This window comes from Gossypium hirsutum, chromosome A10, assembly GCF_007990345.1.
Source record: "Gossypium hirsutum isolate 1008001.06 chromosome A10, Gossypium_hirsutum_v2.1, whole genome shotgun sequence".
Lineage (NCBI taxonomy): Eukaryota > Viridiplantae > Streptophyta > Magnoliopsida > Malvales > Malvaceae > Gossypium > Gossypium hirsutum.
The window spans coordinates 7816452-7838990 of record NC_053433.1 but is presented as its reverse complement, the minus strand read 5'-3'; the positions used below and the strand labels follow the sequence as shown (position 1 = coordinate 7838990).

Here is a 22539-nt window from a genome sequence, read left to right as displayed (position 1 = left end):
TTGAAAATATAGTGCCGTTTCTTTTGAGAAATAAGGTTACCTTGTGTGAAAACAAACAATCATCACCTCTGCTGCAGGAACCTTTAGTCGTATAATTGATACAAGGATACTTGGAGACCTGGTGATCAAATGGACAGTCATCTCCCTTCATTCATGACTGACGTGCAAAATGGCTGCAAGGCTGCAACAATGGAATAAGAAACGTTGTAAGACAAGCATAGCTAGAGAGAGAGAATTAAAATTCAATTATTCAAACTAGGGACAAAAAATCTATGCAACTTGTGTTCCTATCAGCTAGTAGGAAATGTTCATGTTTTTTTACGGATTCTTAACTAGAAGGATGCAAAATGAATAGAACTGCAAAAGTTGTTGCTAATAGTAATTAACAATAGCAACAATCAATAAGTCAATTAAAAAATAATAATCTAACAAGCAGGTACCCAACCTGTATAGGTGATAGTGGCTACCAAGTAAACAATGAATTATAACAGAATGCAGCTACTTGCATAATGTAAACAAGGTACCTAGCCAAATGAGTGATGACTATACCTGAGATTTTGTCAAAGGTACTGTATCATGTGAGAATTTGCACTTCTCACCCTGTGTGGAAAAATGATATTTAGGCCACTTAATACCATACCAACATAGAAAACATGTTTGAGAAATTTAGTTAAAGAAGTAGAAGTATAACCTCATGACATCTTCCTTTCAGATAATGGCGACAATATGTTACAGTTTTTGGTTTCAGAACTGCCTGCAGTTTCAACCTTTTAACACCAAGCTGCCGGTTTTTCTCAGCTCATTTCTTTCGTTTATTCTTCTGCAGAACAGAACCATAATAAGTGAATCATTTATACCTGTGAATAGAATTGAGAGAATGTGGAAAACATGAAAGCTATTTCTTATGACTATAAAGTGCAGAATTGATGTTCCGAGAAATTAACTTGAACCATGAGCTGTAAAGTTAGCTAATAAGAGTCCACTTAAAAGTTCAAAAATACAAAATAGCAAACTGAAGTATCTTTTTATTTTCTTTCTTCTGTGCAGGAGTGAGACTTTTGCTTTTTCTTATTGCTGAGACCAACATCCTTGTGCAAAAGATAGGAGAAATCGCACTTGTCACATGTCAGAACTCTCAGACCAATTCTATTTTGACAACATGTAAATAACCTAGTTCATAGGCCCTCATTTACCTTCCAGATAAGATTTCTGGCAGACTCTTGAACTCATTACATGTCTTTTGGTGCACGAAAATGCAGTTGCTCATATGTGCATTCGTGAGAGCGTATGTGTGAAAAGAAGAGGGAAAGACAGAGAGGTGAACATAGTTTACTATTTTACTTTTGATAAACTATTTATCAGTTGGACCTGTTCTAGATCTTTAAAATTTGGCATACCTTTGATTTAGTTTCAATGACTCTATTTTTGTGTCCAATTTGCTTCTGAATCCTTCCACCACCTTCCTTTCTTTGCATCATTCCTAGTTCATACACCATCTGACCTGTCTCACTTCTTTTAAATCCCCCGGGTGTAGCTTTGTTTGCAATTGGAGCAACATTTGTATTAACGAAAGTAAACTCATCACTAACGGTTGTTTCTCCATTGCAATAAGGGTGTTTGTCATCAAAGGAGCCTCCAGAAATTAGCTTCTCCACCTTTTTTCCTGATACCACAGTATCATCTAAGAGTATATCAATTGACTCATTCACAAGCAGACTCACCAAAAATTTCTCCCTCTTCAAGTTCTCCTTTTTCAACCACTGGACCAGGAGAACACATTCCCTCATTGGAGGGAAAATATTCTCCAATTCCATCTCTTTTTGCTGAATTTCATTTTTCTCATGCACCAAGTTAGTCTTCAGCGATGAACTTTGGTCTTTGACTTTCTCACTCGATTTTGATACTTCAACTGCCAAACTCTTATCGGAAGAGATTCCAAAGGGGCCAATATTCTTTTGATGACCACCCTCCATGTCTACTTGTTCCAGATTCCATAACAACAGGTGGACAATCATTATGTTCATCTTGATTATTCAACAATATGGCCGGACAATTATCACCCTGATTCTAGCCCAATGTTGCGGCCGAGCAGTTACTAATCTTATGACAATCTTCATTGCCTTTCATGATATTTTCGAAACCAGCCATTAGCATTTGTTCCAGACCAATCTCTCCATCCTGAAAACCGTTGCCTTCCATGCTACTATTAACCATCATATCATTTTGATTAAAAAAATCCTGACCATCGTCCATTCCCATTATCTGCTCAATTTCATCTATTACCATTTGTGTGTCATTCCCGGAAAACAGCACCTTCAGAACCTCCATTAGCCACCATATTTACAGGCTCCCTGACATCATCTCCACCTTGTTCACCTCGGTTACCACCATTATCTTCAACAAAAAACAAAGAACATAAACAACAAAGTCACTGAACCTAAATAATGAAGGAATTAGTGTATTTACTTGGATTGAATTTATCTAAAAAATAATGGAGTGAATGATGGATTCCAAAAATCAAATGAAAAGAAATGCTAATTACTTTATCAGCGTGGTAACAAAAACAAAATTACTTTAATTTCAACTCAGCCTCTTTTATTATTATTTTCTTAAAAAGAAGTAACACAAAATCTGAAGAATTCAAATAAATACATTACCAGGTGTTTGTGGAAGAGGGGCCGGGCATCGGGCAGAGTATTTTTGGCCCATACCGACCCGAACAAATTTACTAATTTTTTAATAATAAATTTATATTTTTTAATCCCAAATCAGGTTTTAGGTTTTCTACTTTCTATTCCCAAATCAGTTTCTTATTTCCTAAAAAAAAATTTCACTTTCTATTCCCAAATCAGTACCACCTCCACCTGTCCAACGCCGCTGCCGTCGCAGCCGTCTCCACTCCGGAGGCCGCTCTGTCACCCGCTTCCTCTGTCGCCGGCGCCTATCACCGTTGCGTCGTCCTGTTCGTTCTTCCATCAAGACACTGTGGAGTGTCGTCGTTCCGGTCAAACTGCTGGTTCATCTGTCGCCGGCGTTCACCACTTTCGTCACCTTCTCCGCTCCAGCCCTCAGCCGTCTCCGTCCCGCTGTGCCGCCGTTCAACAGGTGTCTTCTAATTTCCTCCAAAAAAAAAATCCCTAATGTCTTTCTATTTTTTAACTGGCTTCATTGTTTTTCTTTTTGAAAATCTGATTCCGATGCTTCGAGTTGTTTATTACCTGAGAATATGTGCGAAATAAGAGGGAAACAGGCCTAGGGTTTAGGGTTTTGATAAATTAACCCCCTCCCCATCACTTTCTCTATGCTATTCTCAGGCTTCTTGGGAAAATGTAATCTGAAGTTTATGCTTAGTAAAGTACTGCATTGGATCCAGATTATTATCTGTTATTGTTTAGTTCTTTCACTGGAGAAATACAATCGGTTGTTTCGTGAAATACAAACTATTTGTTAACTTTCAATGACAAAAACGCTGGTTTAAGTATCAGAATAAATCCTAGAAGCCAGCTTTAATTATTAGTCTCTCATTTCATTTATTAAGGTGTGCTTTACTTAACAGAAATATTATTGCTGGCTTTTTCTTCTTTTTTCCATTTCTTATCGGTAAGAATATGTTCCCAAAGTTTTCTTTAGGCAATCCTAGAAATATTGACAGGTAAAGATTGTTTTTAATATAAATTCCTAAGAATAGATGTGCCACATGGGGGATACTATTTATTTCTTGGAGTCTTCGTAGCTATAGGATGATTTAAGTGTTAACTGGATTCAATGAGGAGGTGATGATTTGCACTTACTATAATTTAGAAACTTAGCTCTATCTGTATTTCATTTAGTTTTTACCTTATAAAAGGGAATTGGAGAGCGAAGCCTTCTTTATGATCTGAATCTTTATTTATATTTATATTTTCAAATTCATTATTACTAATATATGTGTGTTTGCAAGACCAAACTTTGTTTATATTTTGTAAAAATTTGCTATATAATTCAACTTTTGACCTTATTAATGGGGCATTTGAAACCGGTAACTTGATATTTTTTATACATGTTATATTGAGCTATACAATGGGATGGCCCTTTTGCATAGCATACCTCACATCCTTGGGGACAAACCACTTACCTGATGATAATGTACCAGTACTACTATCATTGCTTAATATTTGGTCCAGACATGATCTTTTTATGTTTTCAATTCTTAGTATTTTGTTTTTGTTTTTTTTCTTTTACACTAGTTATTATTATGTTTTTAGTGTATTTGATATATTCTATTATTTAAATTTGTTTTATGTAATAAAATACATTTTTTAAAAATTAATACGGGTTGGGCCTGGGTTTGGCATCTATAATCCGGGCCAGGCTTGGACAAAAATTTAGACCCATTTTTCAGGCCTGGCCTGGGCCTATCAATCAGGCCTGAAATTTTGTTATGGCCTGTCCCAAACCGGCCCAGCCCATGATCACCTTTATTCATGAAGTGCTAGCGTTAATACTCTGTCACTGAAACGACGGCGGGTGCGTTAGAGTTAGACGCTTCGAACCGTTTTACTTTGGGAAGTAAATAATCTTTTTTTCTTCTTTTTTTTTTCTTAAAAAGGAACAGCAAAACCCAAAACCCTAGCAAAACAGTGGTGTGTGTTGAACGGGTTATCGAATCATATCGGTAAGAAGCTAAGAGACTGTGGGAAACAAGAAAAATGGTAGTGAGGATTCGATTGTCTAGGTTCGGATGTAAAAACAAGCCATTTTATAGGGTGATGGCTGCCAATAGCAGATCCCCAAGAGATGGGAAGCATCTTGAGGTCCTTGGTTACTACAATCCTTTGCCAGGTCTTCTTCCTCTTTCTCCGCTTATTAATCTTTGATCACTGTTATTTTTTACCCCTGAGATCAAAGGATAGCTGATTTAATTAGCGAAACTGCTAATAATAAATTTCTATTTCATTTGTTTCTTTTGTACAGGCCAAGATGGAGGTAAACGAATGGGTCTTAACTTTGAAAGAGTCAAGTAAGCTTCAATTTTTCACTCTATTCTCAACTTCTCATTATATATATATTTTCCCATGTGGAGATATTACCTTTTTGTTTGATCTCATTGTCGAGAATTAGAAGTATCTTTCATTGTGAATTACTAAATTTGTGAGGTATTGTGGTGGATTACAAACGTCACGGATTCAGTTTCAAGATTGCTATAGTGTAGTGTTTTTCAAATTTTTGTCGAGTAGAAACAACATAGGGTTTATTTCTTTGGATGTCTGGCTCTGACCTTGATAGTTAAAGGATAAGAGGGAGCTTACTGATGTGATATCCTATGAGAAGTATGACTATTTATAAAGAAATTATTTTGAATGTATACATTATTGTTATAAAGTAGTAGAATGAAAGGATTAACGAGATGTGAAGAAGAAATGCTTTCTGGTTGGAAATTGGCAGGAAGACCCTCTTTGCTCTGCCAGGCAATCAAGGTTGGCAGAATATGGGAATCAAATAATTATATTTAAAAAAAAAAAGATATGAACACTTATATTTGAATTCTATGTAATTACTAATCAGTGTGAAAGGAAGCTTGCAGCTCTTATATTTGCTTCATTATTAATGCATTTTTATACCAAAGGAGAGTCCTTGAAGCTATAAGAACTATCTTGAGGAGTTGCTTAAAGGAGGATGCAATTCAGTTCAACTAGAGTTAACTCAATTTAACATGGAATTAGTTCATGGAATATTCAGAGTTTACAAAGCAGAACAAGTTACAAGTCAACTTTTTTGTTTATATTAGGGGAGACGGTAGGTGCTTCCTGTAGGTCCTTGTATTCATGTAATTGAATGTTGTATCCCTTGCTTGCTCGATATGTTAAAGTTTTGTAGAAAAGAGGGGGGAAAAATCCTACAGTAGTACTACTTTTTGTATTGTTCTGGAGAATGTGATGAATTACTTTTAGTGCATAAGCTTAGCAACTTCTGTAGCCTTGTTCTACTAATTGGCAGTGAAACCACCCAATATAATATAATTTATTTTTTTGTGCTCTGCAATCAATAAAAATTTACAATGTCAATTTTTTTTACAGGTATTGGTTATCAGTTGGGGCACAGCCTTCAGAGCCGGTCCAACGCATCCTTTTCAGGGCTGGAGTATTGCCTCCGCCACCCATGGTGGCAATGGGACGCAAGGGTGGACCGCGTGACATGCGTCCTGTTGATCCTATGACAGGTCGTGTTTTAAATGAAGAGAAACCAGTTGCTGGCAACCAAGAAAAAAGTGGCAATGATGAGGCTGTTGATGAGTCAAACTCTGCATGAAAATTTTATATTATCCCCAGGAGTCCTCACTCTGCGGTATAAGTTGGGGAAAATGAAAAGGTGGATCATATTGGATGATTGTAAGTTTTTGTCTGAAAAATAACATTTGCCATTTGCAGAAACTGCCAGCTTATTTCCAGTGGCCTGGTCCTGGGTACAAGATGAGTTTAATTAAATGTGATCTAATGACAAACTATTTTGGATTTTGAATTCACTTTACAATACTAAACCAAACATGTTGAAATTATTGCTAGGTTTCTTGTTTTCTCTATATTAGTCGTGCAGATTAAGGTGCTTGCTGCTCGAGTAGTATAATTGCTTATTAATTATTGGGTGTATCAGCATGCTTTATATCAAATAATAATGACATATTTACCGCCCAAATATTTGGTTTTAAACACTTGCACCTTTTGTTTAAAATTTGTGTTAGATATGAAATAAATACATGTGTGTGTATGTACAGGAAGAAAAATGATTTTTTTTTCATTATTTACTATTTTGTATAAATACAAAGCTTAATTGTGTTTTTAGATGTCTTGTACCAAGTATATGAAAGAAGGTAAGGTATAAAGTGAGAGCAAACTCACCAATTGTAGCATATCTTTTTATGAAAACTTAATACCGTTTTTCCTTTCAAGGAAGGAATAAGATATTAGTCAAATTACGAGATATCTGGATTTTTATCAATTCTTTTTTCCTAATAATAATGGTTTAGCCACGTTTGATAATCTGCATCAGAGTTTACATCTGTTAATAATATTATTTATGGAGAGGAGTGATTAAGATGAGGTAAAACTAAATAATTTCACACTTTTTTTTATTTAGGTTATTTTTAAAGGAACAACAAAACTCAAAACCTAAGCAAAGAAGTGGTGCATGCTGAACTGGTTACCGAATCATATCAGTAAAAAGCTAAGAGAATGTGTGAAAGAAGAAAAATGGTAATGAAGATTCGATTGTCTAAGTTCGGATGTGAAAACAAGCCATTTTATAGGGTGATGGCTGCCAACAGCAGATCCCCAAGAGATGGGAAGCATCTCGAGGTCCTTGGTTACTACAATCCTCTGTCAGGTCTTCTTCCTCTTTCTCCGCTTATTAATCTTTGATCATCATTATTTTTTACCCTTGAAATCGAAGAATAACTGATTGAATTAGTAAAATTACTATAATTTTCTACATCTGTTTCTTTTGTACATGCCAAGACGGAGGTAAACGAATGGGTCTTAACTTTGAAAGAGTCAAGTAAGCTTCAATTTTTCACTTTATTCTCAACTTATCATATATATATATTTTCCCATGTGGAGATATTACCTTTTTGTTTTATCTCATTGTCGAGAATTATAAGTATCTCTCATTGTGAATTACTAAATTTGTGAGGTATTGTGGTGGATTACAAACGTCACGGATTCAGTTTCAAGATTGCTATAGTGTAGTGTTTTGCAAATTTTTATTGAGTAGAAACAACACAGGGTTTATTTCTTTGGATGTCTAGCTCTGACCTTGATATAAGGAGCTTACTGATGTGATATCCTATGATACGTATGACTATTTATAAAGAAATTGTTTTGAATTTATACATTATTGTTATAAAGTAGTAGAATGAAAGGATTAACGAGCTGTGAAGAAGAAATGCTTTCTGGTTGGAAATTGGCAGGAAGACCTTCTTTGCTCTGCCCGGCAATCAAGGTTGGCAGAATGTGGGAATCAAATAATTATATTTTAAAAAATGATATGATATATTAGTGTATGTTATATGTTATGATATATTAGTGTGTATATTATGTATGTTATGTATTTTATGATATACTAGTATGTTATGTATTTTATGATATACTAATATGGATATTATGTATGGTATGTGTTAGACTCTAATCATTTTTGAAATCTCTTTTTTCAATGTAACAAAGGACGAAAAAAAAAAGAAATATTGTTTGTCAAAAAAAAAAGGAAACTCGCAATTGTTTTTTTATTCCCAAGACAAGACTTCTTTCCTTTGGTTCTATATTCCTATCCTGAAATAATGAATTGAGTTTTTATAGGCATTTTTGACGCCGCTATTGAAATAGCTTTTCTGGCTATATTTTCGGCTACTCCGCTCATTTCATAAAGTATTCTGCCCGGTTTAATGACAGCTACCCAATAGTCGGCTTTATTATGTAATTGCTTTTGTCTATGTAGTGTTTTATCATGACTTGGGATAAATGTGTGGTGCATATACATTTGGGTGGAAGTTTTGTCATAGACTTGTGCAGCCTATGTAGGAGGGGAAGTGCTGCAATGGGATTTCGATCTACATTTCTTATCTTATTACACTTTGTTTGAGATGGTATTGGAAGTTGGGTATAGAGTTGTGAAGAACTTTATATACCATGAAGGTGGATTAGATTTTAGTAATGGATTGAGTGTTTGCTATGGTAATTCATCATTCATACCAATGATTAACCATATTAGAAATATATAGCCCATACATGTAGATGTTGAACACGAGGTAGACACACCTGATGTTGTTGATGATATGATGTTGTTGCCTACCACTAGGGAAAGGGAATTAAATAGTGGGGTGAGATGCCAAATTGTAATGAGGAACTAAATAGTGGGACAAAGTTACCAAATTACAACAGGGAGTAAATAGTGGGGTTGGGGAACCATTTACTGAGTTAGGTGGGGCATCTAATGCGAGACTAGAGTTGGGTGAGAGAAATATAACACGTGCTAAGAGCGGGGAACAAAATTCTGAAAGTAGTTGGTCCACTAACATAGAAAACTCATTGGGCGGTGAAGAGTTTTTAAGGCAAGTTTTGAAGATGAAGAGGTAAGAAATATCAATGCTTGGTATAAAAATGATAAAGGCAACAAAAAGAGCCAAACAGATCCACCAAATAGGGTGAACAATGAGGGTGTAAAGGTAGGTGAAGGCAGTGAAAGGAGAGAAAAAATGATGAGGTATCAAATAAATCAGGTGGAGGAAAATATTACGTTGATTCATCATATTTGGGGTCTAATGAAAGTGATTTAAATGGTGAAGTAGTCTGTAGAAGAGGACAACATATATGTTTTGATCCTACTAACCCAATCCCAAATTTAAAGCTTGGTATGGTGTCTAATGAACGAACAAAATTTAAGATTGTTTTAGCAAAGTATGTAGTAAATAAGAGGTTTAACATTGTCTATCTTAGAAATGAAAAAGGGATGACTAGGGTTAGGTGTAGAAAAGATAAGCGCCCTTTTAAAATATATGATGTCATAGATAATAGTGATGAGTTTTACAAGATAAAAACTTTTATATAAACTCACGAGTGTTCAATAACTTTTAAAAACAAAATGATAACTTACAAGTTTGTTGGGGAACATTTTGTAACAGCTCGTTTTCAGTAAAATCGAAACAGTAGTTTCATGACCACAAATTCGAGTTCGAAAGAAAAATAATTTTAATATTATTTCATGGTCTGCATTATGATAGAAATGTCGTATGAAAATTTCCTTAAGAAAAATTTACTGATTACATGTTTAATTTGATGAAAAGGACCAAATTGCATAAACTGCAAAAGTTGAATTCTAGTAGCTAAAGGGATCAAATAGCTATGAAATTCAAAATTTAAGGTTCTTATATGGCAAATAGACCATTTGGAGGAGTTAGTAGATAATTATGCTTAGCCATCCATGGAAAATTAAATAAAGAAAAAGGACTAAATTGGAAAGAGAAAAGATAAAAGATGATAAATAATAAAATAATTGAAAATATCATCACATTATCATCTTTCCTAAATTAAAAAGATGGAAACCCTAGCCATGAAGACTTGAGTTCAAGCAAGTTATTTTGGCTTAATTAGGTGAGTATTCTTGTCCCGTTTTTAATAATTTTTATATTTTCGAGATCGTAATAACTTAATCTAGTTACCTCAAGGATTAATTTGTTAAGTTATCAAAGTATTAGGGTTTTGCTATGGATGAGTATGTACGAATTATGAAGTTTTATGGTAGAAAATGAAAGGTTGTTGATAGATAAATAACTTTTGTAAAGAGAATTTTGATGAAATTATGGTTTAGAGACTAAATTGAAAAGATGTAAAATTCACGAAAAATTTTTGAATTTTTTGAAATACGTGGGCTGCTAATGTTATATGTAAAAATTGGCTAGGCTTGGAATAGAGATTAAATTGCATGAATTTTATTTTTCGAGTCTAGGAACAAAATTGTAATTAATTAAAAGGATAGGGGCAAAACGAACATTATCAAGGTAGGTTCGTGTAACTAAATTGTATAATTATATATTTGTATTGAATGTTTTGTATGTGAATTGTGTAATTTTCATGTATGAAAATCAATCACATATCCAACAATGTTTGATAAGTATTAAGTCTCGTTTGAATAAATGAAATTTGATGGATATAGGGTTCCTGAATTAGTTGTGGTCCTGCATGTGTTGTGGACACACTACAACTCGAAAGAGCGTCCCGTTATTAGCTCTCATGAGCATCTCGATATTTGGTTTTCATGAGCTTCCCATTATATGGTTCTTATGGGCTTCCCGTTAATAGCTCTTCAGAGCATCTTGATTGGTTGTGATCCTGCATGTGTTGTGGACACATCGTAGCTCTTATCAACATCCTGATATATGGCTCTTCGGAGTTTCCCGATTATGGCTCTCATGAGCTTCTCGTTACATGGCTCACATGAGCTTCCCATTATATGGCTCGAATGAGCTTCTTATTTATGTGCTTGTATGAGCATTCCTGAATATGAATTGATAGAATAAAAATTTGTACACTTTGTGTGTACTACCCGAGTATCCATTAATATTTTAAATGGTTCAACGGGAAAAATTCTGATATGAGATAACATGAATTCAAGAAGAAATATTATGAGTAAATACTTGAAATACATGGATATGGTTTATACATGATATATGGATACATGATGTGGAAAATATATGTATATGGAAATTTGATTATTGTGAGCTCATACATGTTCTTGTTTTTTATATGTAAAACATGATTAACATGATTGTGGAGGATATGTGCTAGGGCTTTTGGCCAATTTGCTTGAGTATGCCTTGTATGCTTATTTTAATTGTAATTAAATGGTAAGTTAATTTCCCGTTATACGAACTTACTAAGAATTAAATGCTCACTCTGTTTTATTTCCTCTGTCCTATAGTACTCTAAAACTCGTAAAGGTTGGAAGCTGGTAAGAGCTACATCACATTATCTATCGGCCCAATTCAGTATATATATATAGAAAATTAATTTTGGTTATAATGGCATTCATAGGGTAATTTAGACAATGTTGGCTTTAAAATATTTTGTTGTAAATAGCCATTGAAATGACTTGAGTTGGACATATTTTGATATGTTTTGTATGTGTGGCTTAATATGTTTATTGTGTTTAATGTGGTTGAGTAATGGATAATTTATGAATATGATAATATATGGATTGAGATAATATGATTGGAGAAATATGCATATAAGTTTATAAAGTCGATTAAGTAAGTTGAATACTTGAATATATGGGGTATTATGATATGTGTTAAACTTGGTTTTGGCTTGATTTAAATGTCTTGTATTGGCTTGTGAATATGTTAAAGTGTTGATGTAAGTGGAAGACAAATTGGGTAAGAAAAGTGGTCCACACGGGCAGAGACACAGGTGTGTGTCTCAGCCTTGTGTGACACACGGCATAGCACACGGGCGTATGATCTGGCCATGAGTCTCCTGCATCTTTAAAATTGAGAAACAGAATGCTCAAAAATTTTACATGGCCTAACACACGAGCGTGTAGATTGGCCGTGTGACCCCTACACCTTATTTAATGCAAGTCAGTATGCTCACACGGCCTAGCACACGGGTGTGTGGCTTGACTGTGTGACCCAAGCCAAAGAGCACCCTAAATTAGAGACAGGCTGGGACACGGCCGTGTGCCCTTGTTTCGAATGCCCACACGGCCTAGCCACATGAGCGTGTGTCCCCTGCACATTGGAAAAATTTTGACACTTTTCGAAAAATTCTTTGAGTACCCGATTTAGTCCCGACTTGTTTCTAATGTGTATTTTAGGCCTCTAGGGCTCATATAAAGGACAATATGATTGATTTATGATTGATTCTGATATGAATGTGAAGTGATATGAACTGTTTGTATTAGATCTGTAAGCTCCTATAATACTCCGTAACCCTATTCCGGTGACAGAAATGGGTTATGGTGTTATACATTTCTTAAGTATAATCAAAGTGATTCCAAAGTTGAAGTTAATTGAGATGCAGAAACTAGCTAAGGAAGAGTTGATCTGAATAGGGATACATGCAACAGGGCTAAGAGATTGGACTGGATGAGATCAATGTAAGGTAAGTTATGAGTTTAACAGACTATGAGACTATTCATATGCACTTAGAAAGACATATTCGAATGCTAATATTTTAGGTTCATGGTAGAAAAACCAACTCCTAATGAGGTTTCCATGTTTAAGAGATTTTATGTAGGGTTTAGTGCATTGAGGAAAGGGTTTAGGGAGTGTTGTAGACTTTTTATTTGTCTGGATGGATGCTTTCTAAAGGAAAGATTCTAGGAGGAACTTCTTTCTGTTGTCGGTGGAGATAGAAATGACCAAATCTACCCTATTTCATGGACTATTGTAGAGAATGAAAGCCGAGATACATGGTGTTGGTTTCTTAATAATCTTATTTCAAATTTACAAGTTGGTGATGATATTGGATTCACGTTAATGACTGATAAACAAAAGGTATGTTTGGGACCTTACTTAACTAATTATGTTCTAGTATGCTTAATTTATGAAACAATTCATCTAATACCATTGTTTTTGTTTGTATTTAGGGATTGATGAAAGAGATAACTGAGTTGTTTCCAAGGGTGGATCATAGAGTTTGTGCAAGGCAATTATATGCCAATTGGAGGAAAGAAAATCCAAGATGAGATCTGCGACAATCATTTTGAGGAGTATACAAATCATACATAATTGTTGAATTTGAAGATAACATCAATAAGATTGACCATATCAAATCTAGTTCCAATGTAAGTCTACTTAGGATTGATCCTGAGCAATGATCAAAGACATTTTTTTAGTAGGTCTATATGTGATGCAATTGACAACAAATTTTCTTAGTCCTTTAATGCAGGAATTGCAAGAGCTAGGTCAATGTCTATCATCTCTATGTTAGAGGAAATTAGGCAATATGTAATGGAGAGGATTGTAAACAATTTGGCCAAATTTGAAAATTGGAATGAACAGTTCTATCCCAAGGTATATGTTAAGTTACAATTGTCATGTTGTCAGTTAGACAATATTCAAATGAGTTCATTCTGTCATGTTAAATGGAATGGAGTGAAGGGTTTGAAGTGGAAAACTTTGGTGATGTTATTGTCAACTTAAGTGTGTAGTCATGTAGTTGTAGGAGATGAGACCTCACTGGCAACCTATGTCTACACGCAGTTGTAGCCATTTTGTGGAAAAAAGTTAGATATTTCTGATTTTGTCTATGCGGGGTTTACAAAAGATATGTTTGAAAAGTTGTATGCTTTTGTATTACCTGTTGTCGCTAGTGACAAATTTTGGTATAAAATCAATATGGGACTAATTGACCCCTACATCCCAAAGAAAATACCTGAGAGGCTGAAAAAGAATAGAGTAAGAGAAGAGAGAGAGAGGAGTGGTAGTAAATTGTCTAGAAGAGGGAGAAATATAAAGTGCCACAAGTGTTTAATGATTGGACACAGCTTTAGAAGCGGTCAAACTTCATCTACTGTAAGTGTTTTCATGACTAAAAATTTTAATGCAATTGTTTGCTAATTTGAAGATTAATATGTGAATTTTGCAGAATACACCTCCACCAACTCCTACTCCATTAGCTCTTACTTAAATAGTTACAACCAAAGCATCCGCATCATCACCACTGGTTCCAACAACATCACCCTCATCTGTACCAAGACCAATAGTAGCATTTCGTTCAGCTTGTGTAACACCCTATACCCAATCCGATTGTCAAGCCCGAGTAACAGGATGCTACATCAAGCATCGAACTCATACATATTTACACAGCCTTAAATACTTGCAGCCATCATCACTTTCAAATATTTAGAGGAGTAATGAGTCTTAAACACCTTAGACAACATTTAGAATGACTTAAAGTACCTTAGCCAACATTAGAAATAATTTAAAAACATGTTTAGGGACCATTTGATAAAATTATAAAGAACCCACGTAGGTATTGATACGTCATCACAAGTATCGATATTTTGGAAGATAAGTATCGATACTAGTAAGAAAATCGATGCCAAACTAGCATTCTGTCAAATTTTAAACGAAAGCATTTTATTGATACATGGGAAAAGGTATTGGTATTTTCACCCTGAGTATCGATACTCGTGATTGGGTATCGATACCAAATTAAACTACTGACTTCACGAAGATACAATTGCACTCCGAGGTATCGGTATTTATGTCCCTAGTATTGACACCTCTGCTTAGATTTGCAAAACCATAGCAAAACAGAATATTAAACATGCTCAACATATCTCTATTTTAACTTGCATTAACCATCACAATATTAAGCATCAAACTTACCCAAAACACAGTCTAACGAAACATCTTTTCCTTGTCGACCCAAATCATGGTAATAGCAATTAAAAATAGTAATAATTACCACAAAAAAAAATTCTAAACATTCACAATCATACTAAACTAACAAGAACATAATGATAACCAGCCAAAGTTCTAACCACATTGCCTTTATTTCCACAATTAAACAAATAATAATATCATCTACTTAAATACTAAAGTCTAACTTGGATCACTTCCTTGGAACTGCACTGTTCACACTGCAAGCGCTATATATTTGCAATGGTTAGAAAGAGTGGGTGAGCTTAAACAAGCTAAGTGAAAGTCAGAATAACCACAAGGTATACACAACATCAACAAAGGTTAAACAAAAACATACTACAACACATTCACAACTAGATTTTAACCAAGTCAAAATAATATATTCACGCTTCATTAAATCATAAAAGTAGCATACACTCTCACATACAATTACACTCAACATATATATATGTAATTCATTTGACGATAATTCATCAAGACAAAATGTATTTATGCTTTAATGACCCACAAGTCTAGCTTATATCTTCAAATGAATTTGCACACAACATTTTCATGTATTAATCAATTAATGATAATTTCGCAACTTGGAAACATGAAACATAAAAGTGGACTCTAGTACTACACATTGGATACACGGATCTCTATCACACTAATGACTCAAAGAGTCTAAAATATCCCATAAGTGTAGCATAAAACTAAACACTCTCCAACACACTAACATATCCCAGTAAATGGAGCTTGGCTTGACATTTCCTTATCCCTTCAATTTGTCTCGAGGCCTCAATGCCCAAATCACAAAACATAAAGATGAGTACTCACAATCCAATGGCATGTCAACTATATCCAACGGTTTCACGATGTCAAAGGCCAAAATATCTGCAAATACACACATTTAATTACTATTCTTATGCATTTAATCTAGGTTCATAAACATCAATTCACATCACAATCTGTACACATAACACACTTATCAGACTCACATTTAATTGCACTTTAAGTGACACAATTATGTTTATTAAGCTATCACATATCCGTTCACATACGAATGCATTAAGAATCAGATTATCACATACCACATATCAATATTCGCTTACTTTACCTGTCATACCAGCATCATATTCCACAATTCAACACATTTGCACTTATCGTTTTCTACATATTTATATCGATAACACAATATCATCACTGTCATTTGACATATTTAATATGACCACAACTAACACATTCACAAGAGCTATCACAATATATATATCACAGGTCACATTATCACAACTTAATACTCATTCAGTTTCACATAGTCACATACTTTGCAAATTAAACGGGAGTTTAAAAAAGCTTACACTCAAAACTTAGGATAGGGATCTAGGATATTCCTAAGCTCTCGATTAACACTATAAATCGTGTTTACAAGTAGCGATTCTAAACACTCACCGTTCACTCTTTCTCATAGTTGCCAAAAGTTTAAACTAGCTTTTCATTTCCTTTTGTCTTGCTCGTCAAAGGCTCCAACAGTCCCGAATCTTCATCAAAATTGACTACACAACAAATGTAATTAAATTATAGCTATAAACACACCCAAACAATAAAAATGCATTTCTAAGATTTCTTCCTCTTAGAACTGAAATTTTTGACTTGCAAATTTGAAACTCTAATATCTTAATATTTACTCATTCTCTTACCTAAAATCGATTCCAATAATCTAATTATTTATCTAAGAATAATTCTGAACCTTCAAACCATTCTAAACTACTCAGAAACTTGGTTTCAAAGTTTCAACATACAATGACCATATTTCATGAAAATTTAACAAAACCTTAAAACCTTTTAACGAAAATTTAAGGAGAGTTTAAAAATCTTCTAATCATTTTAAAACAAGTTGAAAAACACTTTGAAACATCTATTTCATTCAAAATCTTGAATTTCACCATTATTGTCCCAAATTTCATCATTTACACAAATCCTTCGATTCAATAGATAAAAAATCGATTTAGATAGCTAGAGTTCATCAAAAACTATATGGAAAATGAAATATTACCTTGGTTGAGGGGAAAACAAAGGTTTGGTCCAAATCCAAGAAAACCTACAAGTTGAACAATGGTAAAATCAATGGTATTTTTTTATGCTTGTCTTGGAATTCTAGGAAGGCTTAATGCTTGGAATATAATAGAAAACAAGGGATTGGAGCTTTTAAATATTGAAATTGAATATGAAAGTTTGAGATTTTTCCTTCCTAATGGGAAGCACAAGAAAAAAATGAAATGTTTCTCCTCTTTTCTTTTTAAACCTCAGAAGTAGGGTGAACAGGGGGAAAATTAGGTTGATTTTAAAACTTGGTATAATTGCTTTAAACCTACTATTAAATTAGCCTCTTTTACAAAATAATCCTCTATTCAAAATTCAATGTCTTCTATATTATTTTTAGATTTTGATTTAACCTTCAAAAAGTCATAGACTAAGACATTTTTGGCTTACCATGCTTCAAAATTTTGAACTCATTTCGAACTAAAATCTCTAAATTACCCTAAAAACTTCTAGACCTAATTTCGAAATATAATAGCCCAAAATCATGTTATAACTACATCTTTTGTGGTAATCTTTTCAAGACTTATATCAACTATTCCTTCATAGTATTACACTAATGTTACAATACTTACTGCAGACACCACTAGCTCTTTCAACACAGCCAAATGCTTCCACCATGCCAACATCTTCAACATAACAGGGGAAAACAAGTTGGCAAGGAATTGGGTTATACACTAGTTAAGGGACATGGATGCAAATTTTGAATGTAAGTTACCAATTGTTGAACTGTATAACAGTTCCTGTTATGTTTATTATATTTTGGGGACATGTTTTTTTTTATTACGTGTCATTGCAATTACAGCTTGGTATGAGAGGGGAAACCATGGTAACTGCCCCAACCAATTGCTCCAATAAAAGAAAATAAAGCAGCAACATTCAAACTATTGGTGGGACTTAGGAAAGTAGGAACACACACACAAAAAAAAAACTAAGTCCAAAGTTCCACCCAAGCACAATCCTAAGCCATGGAGATAATTGATGTTGTGTAATGACTCGAACTTTACGGTTATCGAAAAAGTGTGTTTTCGGGTCTCTATTTCTGAAAAATAGACTTGTAAATATTTATTAAAAATATTTATGAAGTTAAATGAGTGGTTAATTAAAGTTTAATAAAGTGAATTAGCTTAAATTAAGGCTAATTAGGAAAAGGATTAAATTGAATGAAGTGTGAAAGTTTAATTGTAGATTAAAAGAAAATAAAAAGGATCAAAATGACAATTAAGCCAATTTACTATAGATGAGGCGGCAAACTTAGATAAAATCTAAGATTTTTATTAGATTTTTATATGTTTAAGGTTTTAAATTAATTATATTAATTATTATTAAATAAATAAAAGAAAGACAAGTGTATAGTAAAAATAAAATACATGTGTAATAAATATTGTACATACATTTGTAATACATGTATGTATTTACTTATTATTTAAGTAAATATTAATGTATGTATTATTATTAAATTGATATTATATTATGAAATAAATTAAATAAAGACATGTGTATGGTAATAATTTGATGCAAGTATATAAATAAAAATACATACATTTGTAATACACGTATTTAATTATTAAAAGATAATTATTATTTATAAAAGGTATTTATTAATTAAATAATTATATTATAAGATATTTATATGATAAATAAATAAAAGTATGACAAATGTATGGTGATTTATGGATACATATGTAATAATAACATACACATGTATAAATAATAAATAAGTATTATTTAAGTATAAATCATATAATGTTATTATTATTATATATATATAACAAGTAAATAAAAGAAAGAAAGAAACAAAACAATGAAATGAAACAGAGAAGAACAGGGGAGAAAGAAGGAAAGAAAGAAAAGGGAAAATTGGATTTCAAGGTTTGGAAGTTTAATAGGTAAGTCAATTTAGCTATTTCTACTTAATTTTTATGTTTTAGAAGATTTGGAACAAGATTTTGATGAAATTAAGTTGATATATTGAAAGTTGCTAGATTTTTAAATATTGTTTATGTTGAATAAAATGATGAATTAGGGATTAAATTGATAGAAATTCAAGTTAGAAGTGAAATAAGGATTGAATTGTAAAGTAATTAATAAGTTTTGAATGGTAGGGACTAAATTGAAAGAATTCTGAAATTATGGTTTTATGCTGAAATTAGAGAGCTTAAATTAGTTTAAAGTGAAAATTGAATGAAAATATTGAGTTAAATGTGAAGAATAAAAGTTAGTCTCGGTTTAGGGACTAAATTGGAATTTAAGCAAAAGTTGAATAGAAATTAAAATTGAATGGTAGTGTATTGATAATATTTAATTAATTTCCGTAGATAGCGTTGTTTCGGAAATGTCAGCTAAGCAAGGAAAAAGGCAAAGTTGACGGGAGCTAGCTTGGAAATTACGGTTTGTATTTCTATAATCCGAACCTAGTTATTAATTATTATATTTTATTCAATGCCTTTAGTGAATGTTGAAGGGAGAATTATTGTGTTTGGTAATGGAAGAGGGTTGATTTGGTATGTTATGAATTTATTGAATTAATATTGAATTGAATTAGATATATATATTATAAATATATATATGTGTGTGAATGTAATATTGTGCAATTATAATAATTAAATTTTGGGTAAATGTTATGATAAATAATTAAGATGTGAATTATTTGTATTGTGTTTTTTTTTTATAATTGAAATGAATTGACTTAGTATGTGATGAAATTAATATGAATAAGTGACTATTGTGAAATTGAATATTTGTTATTGAAAAGTGAATTGAGTTATATTGAATTGGGAATAAATGTGATTGTTGAAGTGTATAATGATTGGAAACTGGAAAGTGAATTGGAAACCCTATTAACAGTATCGGGCTAGGTCGGATATAATTAGCATGCCATAGGATTGGAAGAGTTCAAGGATATTTCGACCTCGAGTCGATGAGAGATTGGGTGTTACTATATTTCTTCGGATAGATTCGATGAGGTACTGGGTACCACTTTACTTCGGCTAGGCCAATGAGACACTGGGTGTCATTATATTGCTTCGAACTATCCGATGAGGCACTGGGTGCCATTCTGGTGTGTTTGGTTGGATCCGTGTATCCGTCTGAGTCCGAGTCATGTTAATAGGGGTTATTAAATATAACAGTGATTACATTGATATTGAATGAAGAATTGAAATATGGACTGAAACACACGAATTGTATTATACAGTGAAAGCTATCTGGGATAGCAAGTCGATTTGATATGAATGGTAATGACTGTTATTAAAATGGATATGTACAGAACACTGATTGAAAAGTGAATATTTGAATATGGTTTATTGATATTAAACAGTGAACTAAAGTATGATTGAGACAAATGAATTATGTAGCTCTAGATTGGATAAAAGTGAATATTATAATTGTTTAATGACTTGTGAATAAATCGTGGAAAGCTATATAGGTTAGTAAGTGAAAAGAATAAAATAAGTTATGTACAGGCCAATTTTGGCCCACCCCCAAAACCCAACTAACCTACCCTAACTAAACAAACCCAACGGGCCAACAAAAATAAACCCTAGCCCAAATCAAAAAATGACAGAAACCCTAGCAGCCCTATGCCCATGTGCGCCGCTCAGCCTCGTCTGCCCCTCAGCATCGCATGCGCGCCCTCGCCCCCACGATGCCCATACCGTCTGACACTCCCACCACCAACACCGGCCATGCCCTGCAAGAACAACAGACAAGCAAAGCAGAAGCAAGAATAGTAAAATAATAACAAAGTGTGTAACAAAACAGGCTATAAAAAGCCGAATGAAACACTGTATTCAGGGGGGGTTTTTCTTTGTTTTTTTTGGCATTTTAATACAAAAAGCAGAGAAAAATACACAAAAAAAAGGAAACAAGGAACGAAAACATAAATCGGAAGGTGATTTTGTTTTTCTCTATTATCTTCTTAAATCCATTTTTTCCTTTTTCTTCCACATTTCTAGCATATATATACACATAAAATCGAAAAATAAAAAAAAAAACAAAAAAATAAATTTTTTTTACCTTTTCCGGCCACCACGTGCGGTGGCCGGCGCCGGCGCCGGCGAGCCTCCGGTGGCCGTCCGGTGACCGGCCCCCCTGGCCGGATTCCCCTTCCCCCCTCCCTTCTCTCTCCCTTCTCTCTTCCCTCTCTTTTTTTTTTCTTTCCCTCTCCCCAAATGATTTTTTTTTGGTTAGTTTAGGCCTTATATAGCCCTCCAAAACGACGTCGTTTTGGGGGCTACACTTAAGCCCCAAAACGACGTCGTTTTGGCCATGCCCGACCCATCCGACCCGACCCGCAGAGGATCCGCGTGTTTTCATTTGAATGGGATATTTATGCGCGCAGTCCTTCCGCTTTTCTGATGCTTCACAATTAAGTTTCTTATGGTTTTTAATTTGGCCCTATAATTTCTTGCGCTTTTCGATTTAGTCCCCGCCAATGTGCTGCGTTTTAATGGAAAGGAATAATTGTTGTTTCGGTCCCCAACGTTTCACGCGCGTACAATTAAGTCCCTTTTCTTTGTTTTCATTTCAAATTGGCCCCACAACTTTGTTTTTAATTCAATTTTAGTCTTTTTTTTTCGTTTATTTTTATATCTTTATTAAATATCCTTGTTATTTTTATATTATTAGTATTATTAGTATTAGTATTACTATTATGTATTAGTATATATTTTTATTATGTACGTGTATACATATATATATTTTCATATTTAATACTTTTATTTCATTTTTATTCTAATATTTTATTAATCTTATGTTTGTTTCTTTTATATTCCAATGTTATCATTATTATTATTATTATTATTATTTTTATTAGTTTATGCTTTGTTATATATTTATATATTTATAATACGTATATATACTTGACATATTTGTATATACCTCGGTAATATTATTACTAGTTTTTAATATACGCATATATTACCTAAATATTTTAGTATTATGTATATTCTTCATGTATTATATATGTGTTCTTAATACTATACTTTATTTGTGTCATGTTTTTTATATCGTATTATTATATTTTAATATTATATTATATAATTATATATACATATATCTTTTATATATATTATCATTGTATATATTTTAATATTATTAGTTATATTTTACACTATTATATATATTTTTCTAATATTATATTGTATATACTGTCGTTTATATATATACGTGTATGTATTTATGTAGTGTAGAAAATAGTTTTATTATCATTCTTATCATTTCTAAGGTATGCATATACTATATATGTTCTATGTATGTTATATGGATTTTTAATATCGCTAAATATATATCTCATCATCTTATATATTATTTATATTAAAATATTTTAATATTCATAATTTCAAATTGTTGATACATTTTTATAATATATTTACGTACATACTTTTCATTTATTATAAATATATTTTTTATATTTTTATATCTCATATTTTTATGTATACATAGGTATAAGCATAAATACATACATCTTAATTCATATATATGTATATATACGTACTTATACATACTTAAATATATTTTTCATATTTCATAATTCTTATATACTTACATATATTTATGCATAT

General features: G+C 32.9%; 2 protein-coding genes across 3 annotated transcripts; one reads left to right on the top strand and one right to left on the bottom strand.

The window, feature by feature from the left end:
• Positions 1–46: 46 nt before the first annotated feature.
• LOC107895717 (uncharacterized) lies at positions 47–2518 on the bottom strand. The gene is made up of 4 exons (XM_016820949.2): positions 1398–2518; positions 692–820; positions 550–600; positions 47–181 (listed from the first exon to the last, which is right to left on the bottom strand). Exons 1-2 carry the CDS (start codon positions 2022–2024, stop codon positions 800–802), a joined length of 648 nt encoding a protein of 215 aa, XP_016676438.2. The 5' UTR covers positions 2025–2518; the 3' UTR covers positions 47–181; positions 550–600; positions 692–799.
• A 129-nt stretch (positions 2519–2647) lies between these two features.
• Positions 2648–6535, top strand: LOC107897357 (30S ribosomal protein S16-2, chloroplastic/mitochondrial). Of its 2 annotated transcripts, none has more exons than XM_016822794.2 (4): positions 2648–3105; positions 4589–4821; positions 4954–4999; positions 6057–6535. In XM_016822794.2, the coding sequence occupies exons 2-4, from the start codon at positions 4689–4691 to the stop codon at positions 6286–6288; spliced, it is 411 nt and encodes a 136-aa protein (XP_016678283.1). In that variant the 5' UTR covers positions 2648–3105; positions 4589–4688; the 3' UTR covers positions 6289–6535. The 2 variants fall into 2 exon arrangements, with proteins under 2 accessions (XP_016678283.1, XP_016678284.1); XM_016822795.2 differs by having other exon boundaries at positions 2652–3105; positions 4595–4821.
• The last annotated feature ends 16004 nt before the right edge of the window (positions 6536–22539 follow it).

What these genes read in the sequence shown, in the direction of transcription:
- LOC107897357 (XM_016822794.2), top strand. Translation starts at nt 4,689, where the DNA reads ATGGTAGTGAGGATTCGATTGTCTAGGTTCGGATGTAAAAACAAGCCA. An exon ending in TTACTACAATCCTTTGCCAG is followed by an intron (nt 4,822 to 4,953) that starts GTCTTCTTCCTC and finishes TCTTTTGTACAG; the next exon opens with GCCAAGATGGAGGTAAACGA. An exon ending in CTTAACTTTGAAAGAGTCAA is followed by an intron (nt 5,000 to 6,056) that starts GTAAGCTTCAAT and finishes TTTTTTTTACAG; the next exon opens with GTATTGGTTATCAGTTGGGG.
- LOC107895717 (XM_016820949.2), bottom strand. Translation starts at nt 2,024, where the DNA reads ATGAACATAATGATTGTCCACCTGTTGTTATGGAATCTGGAACAAGTA. An exon ending in TCATTGAAACTAAATCAAAG is followed by an intron (nt 821 to 1,397) that starts GTATGCCAAATT and finishes TCTGTTCTGCAG; the next exon opens with AAGAATAAACGAAAGAAATG.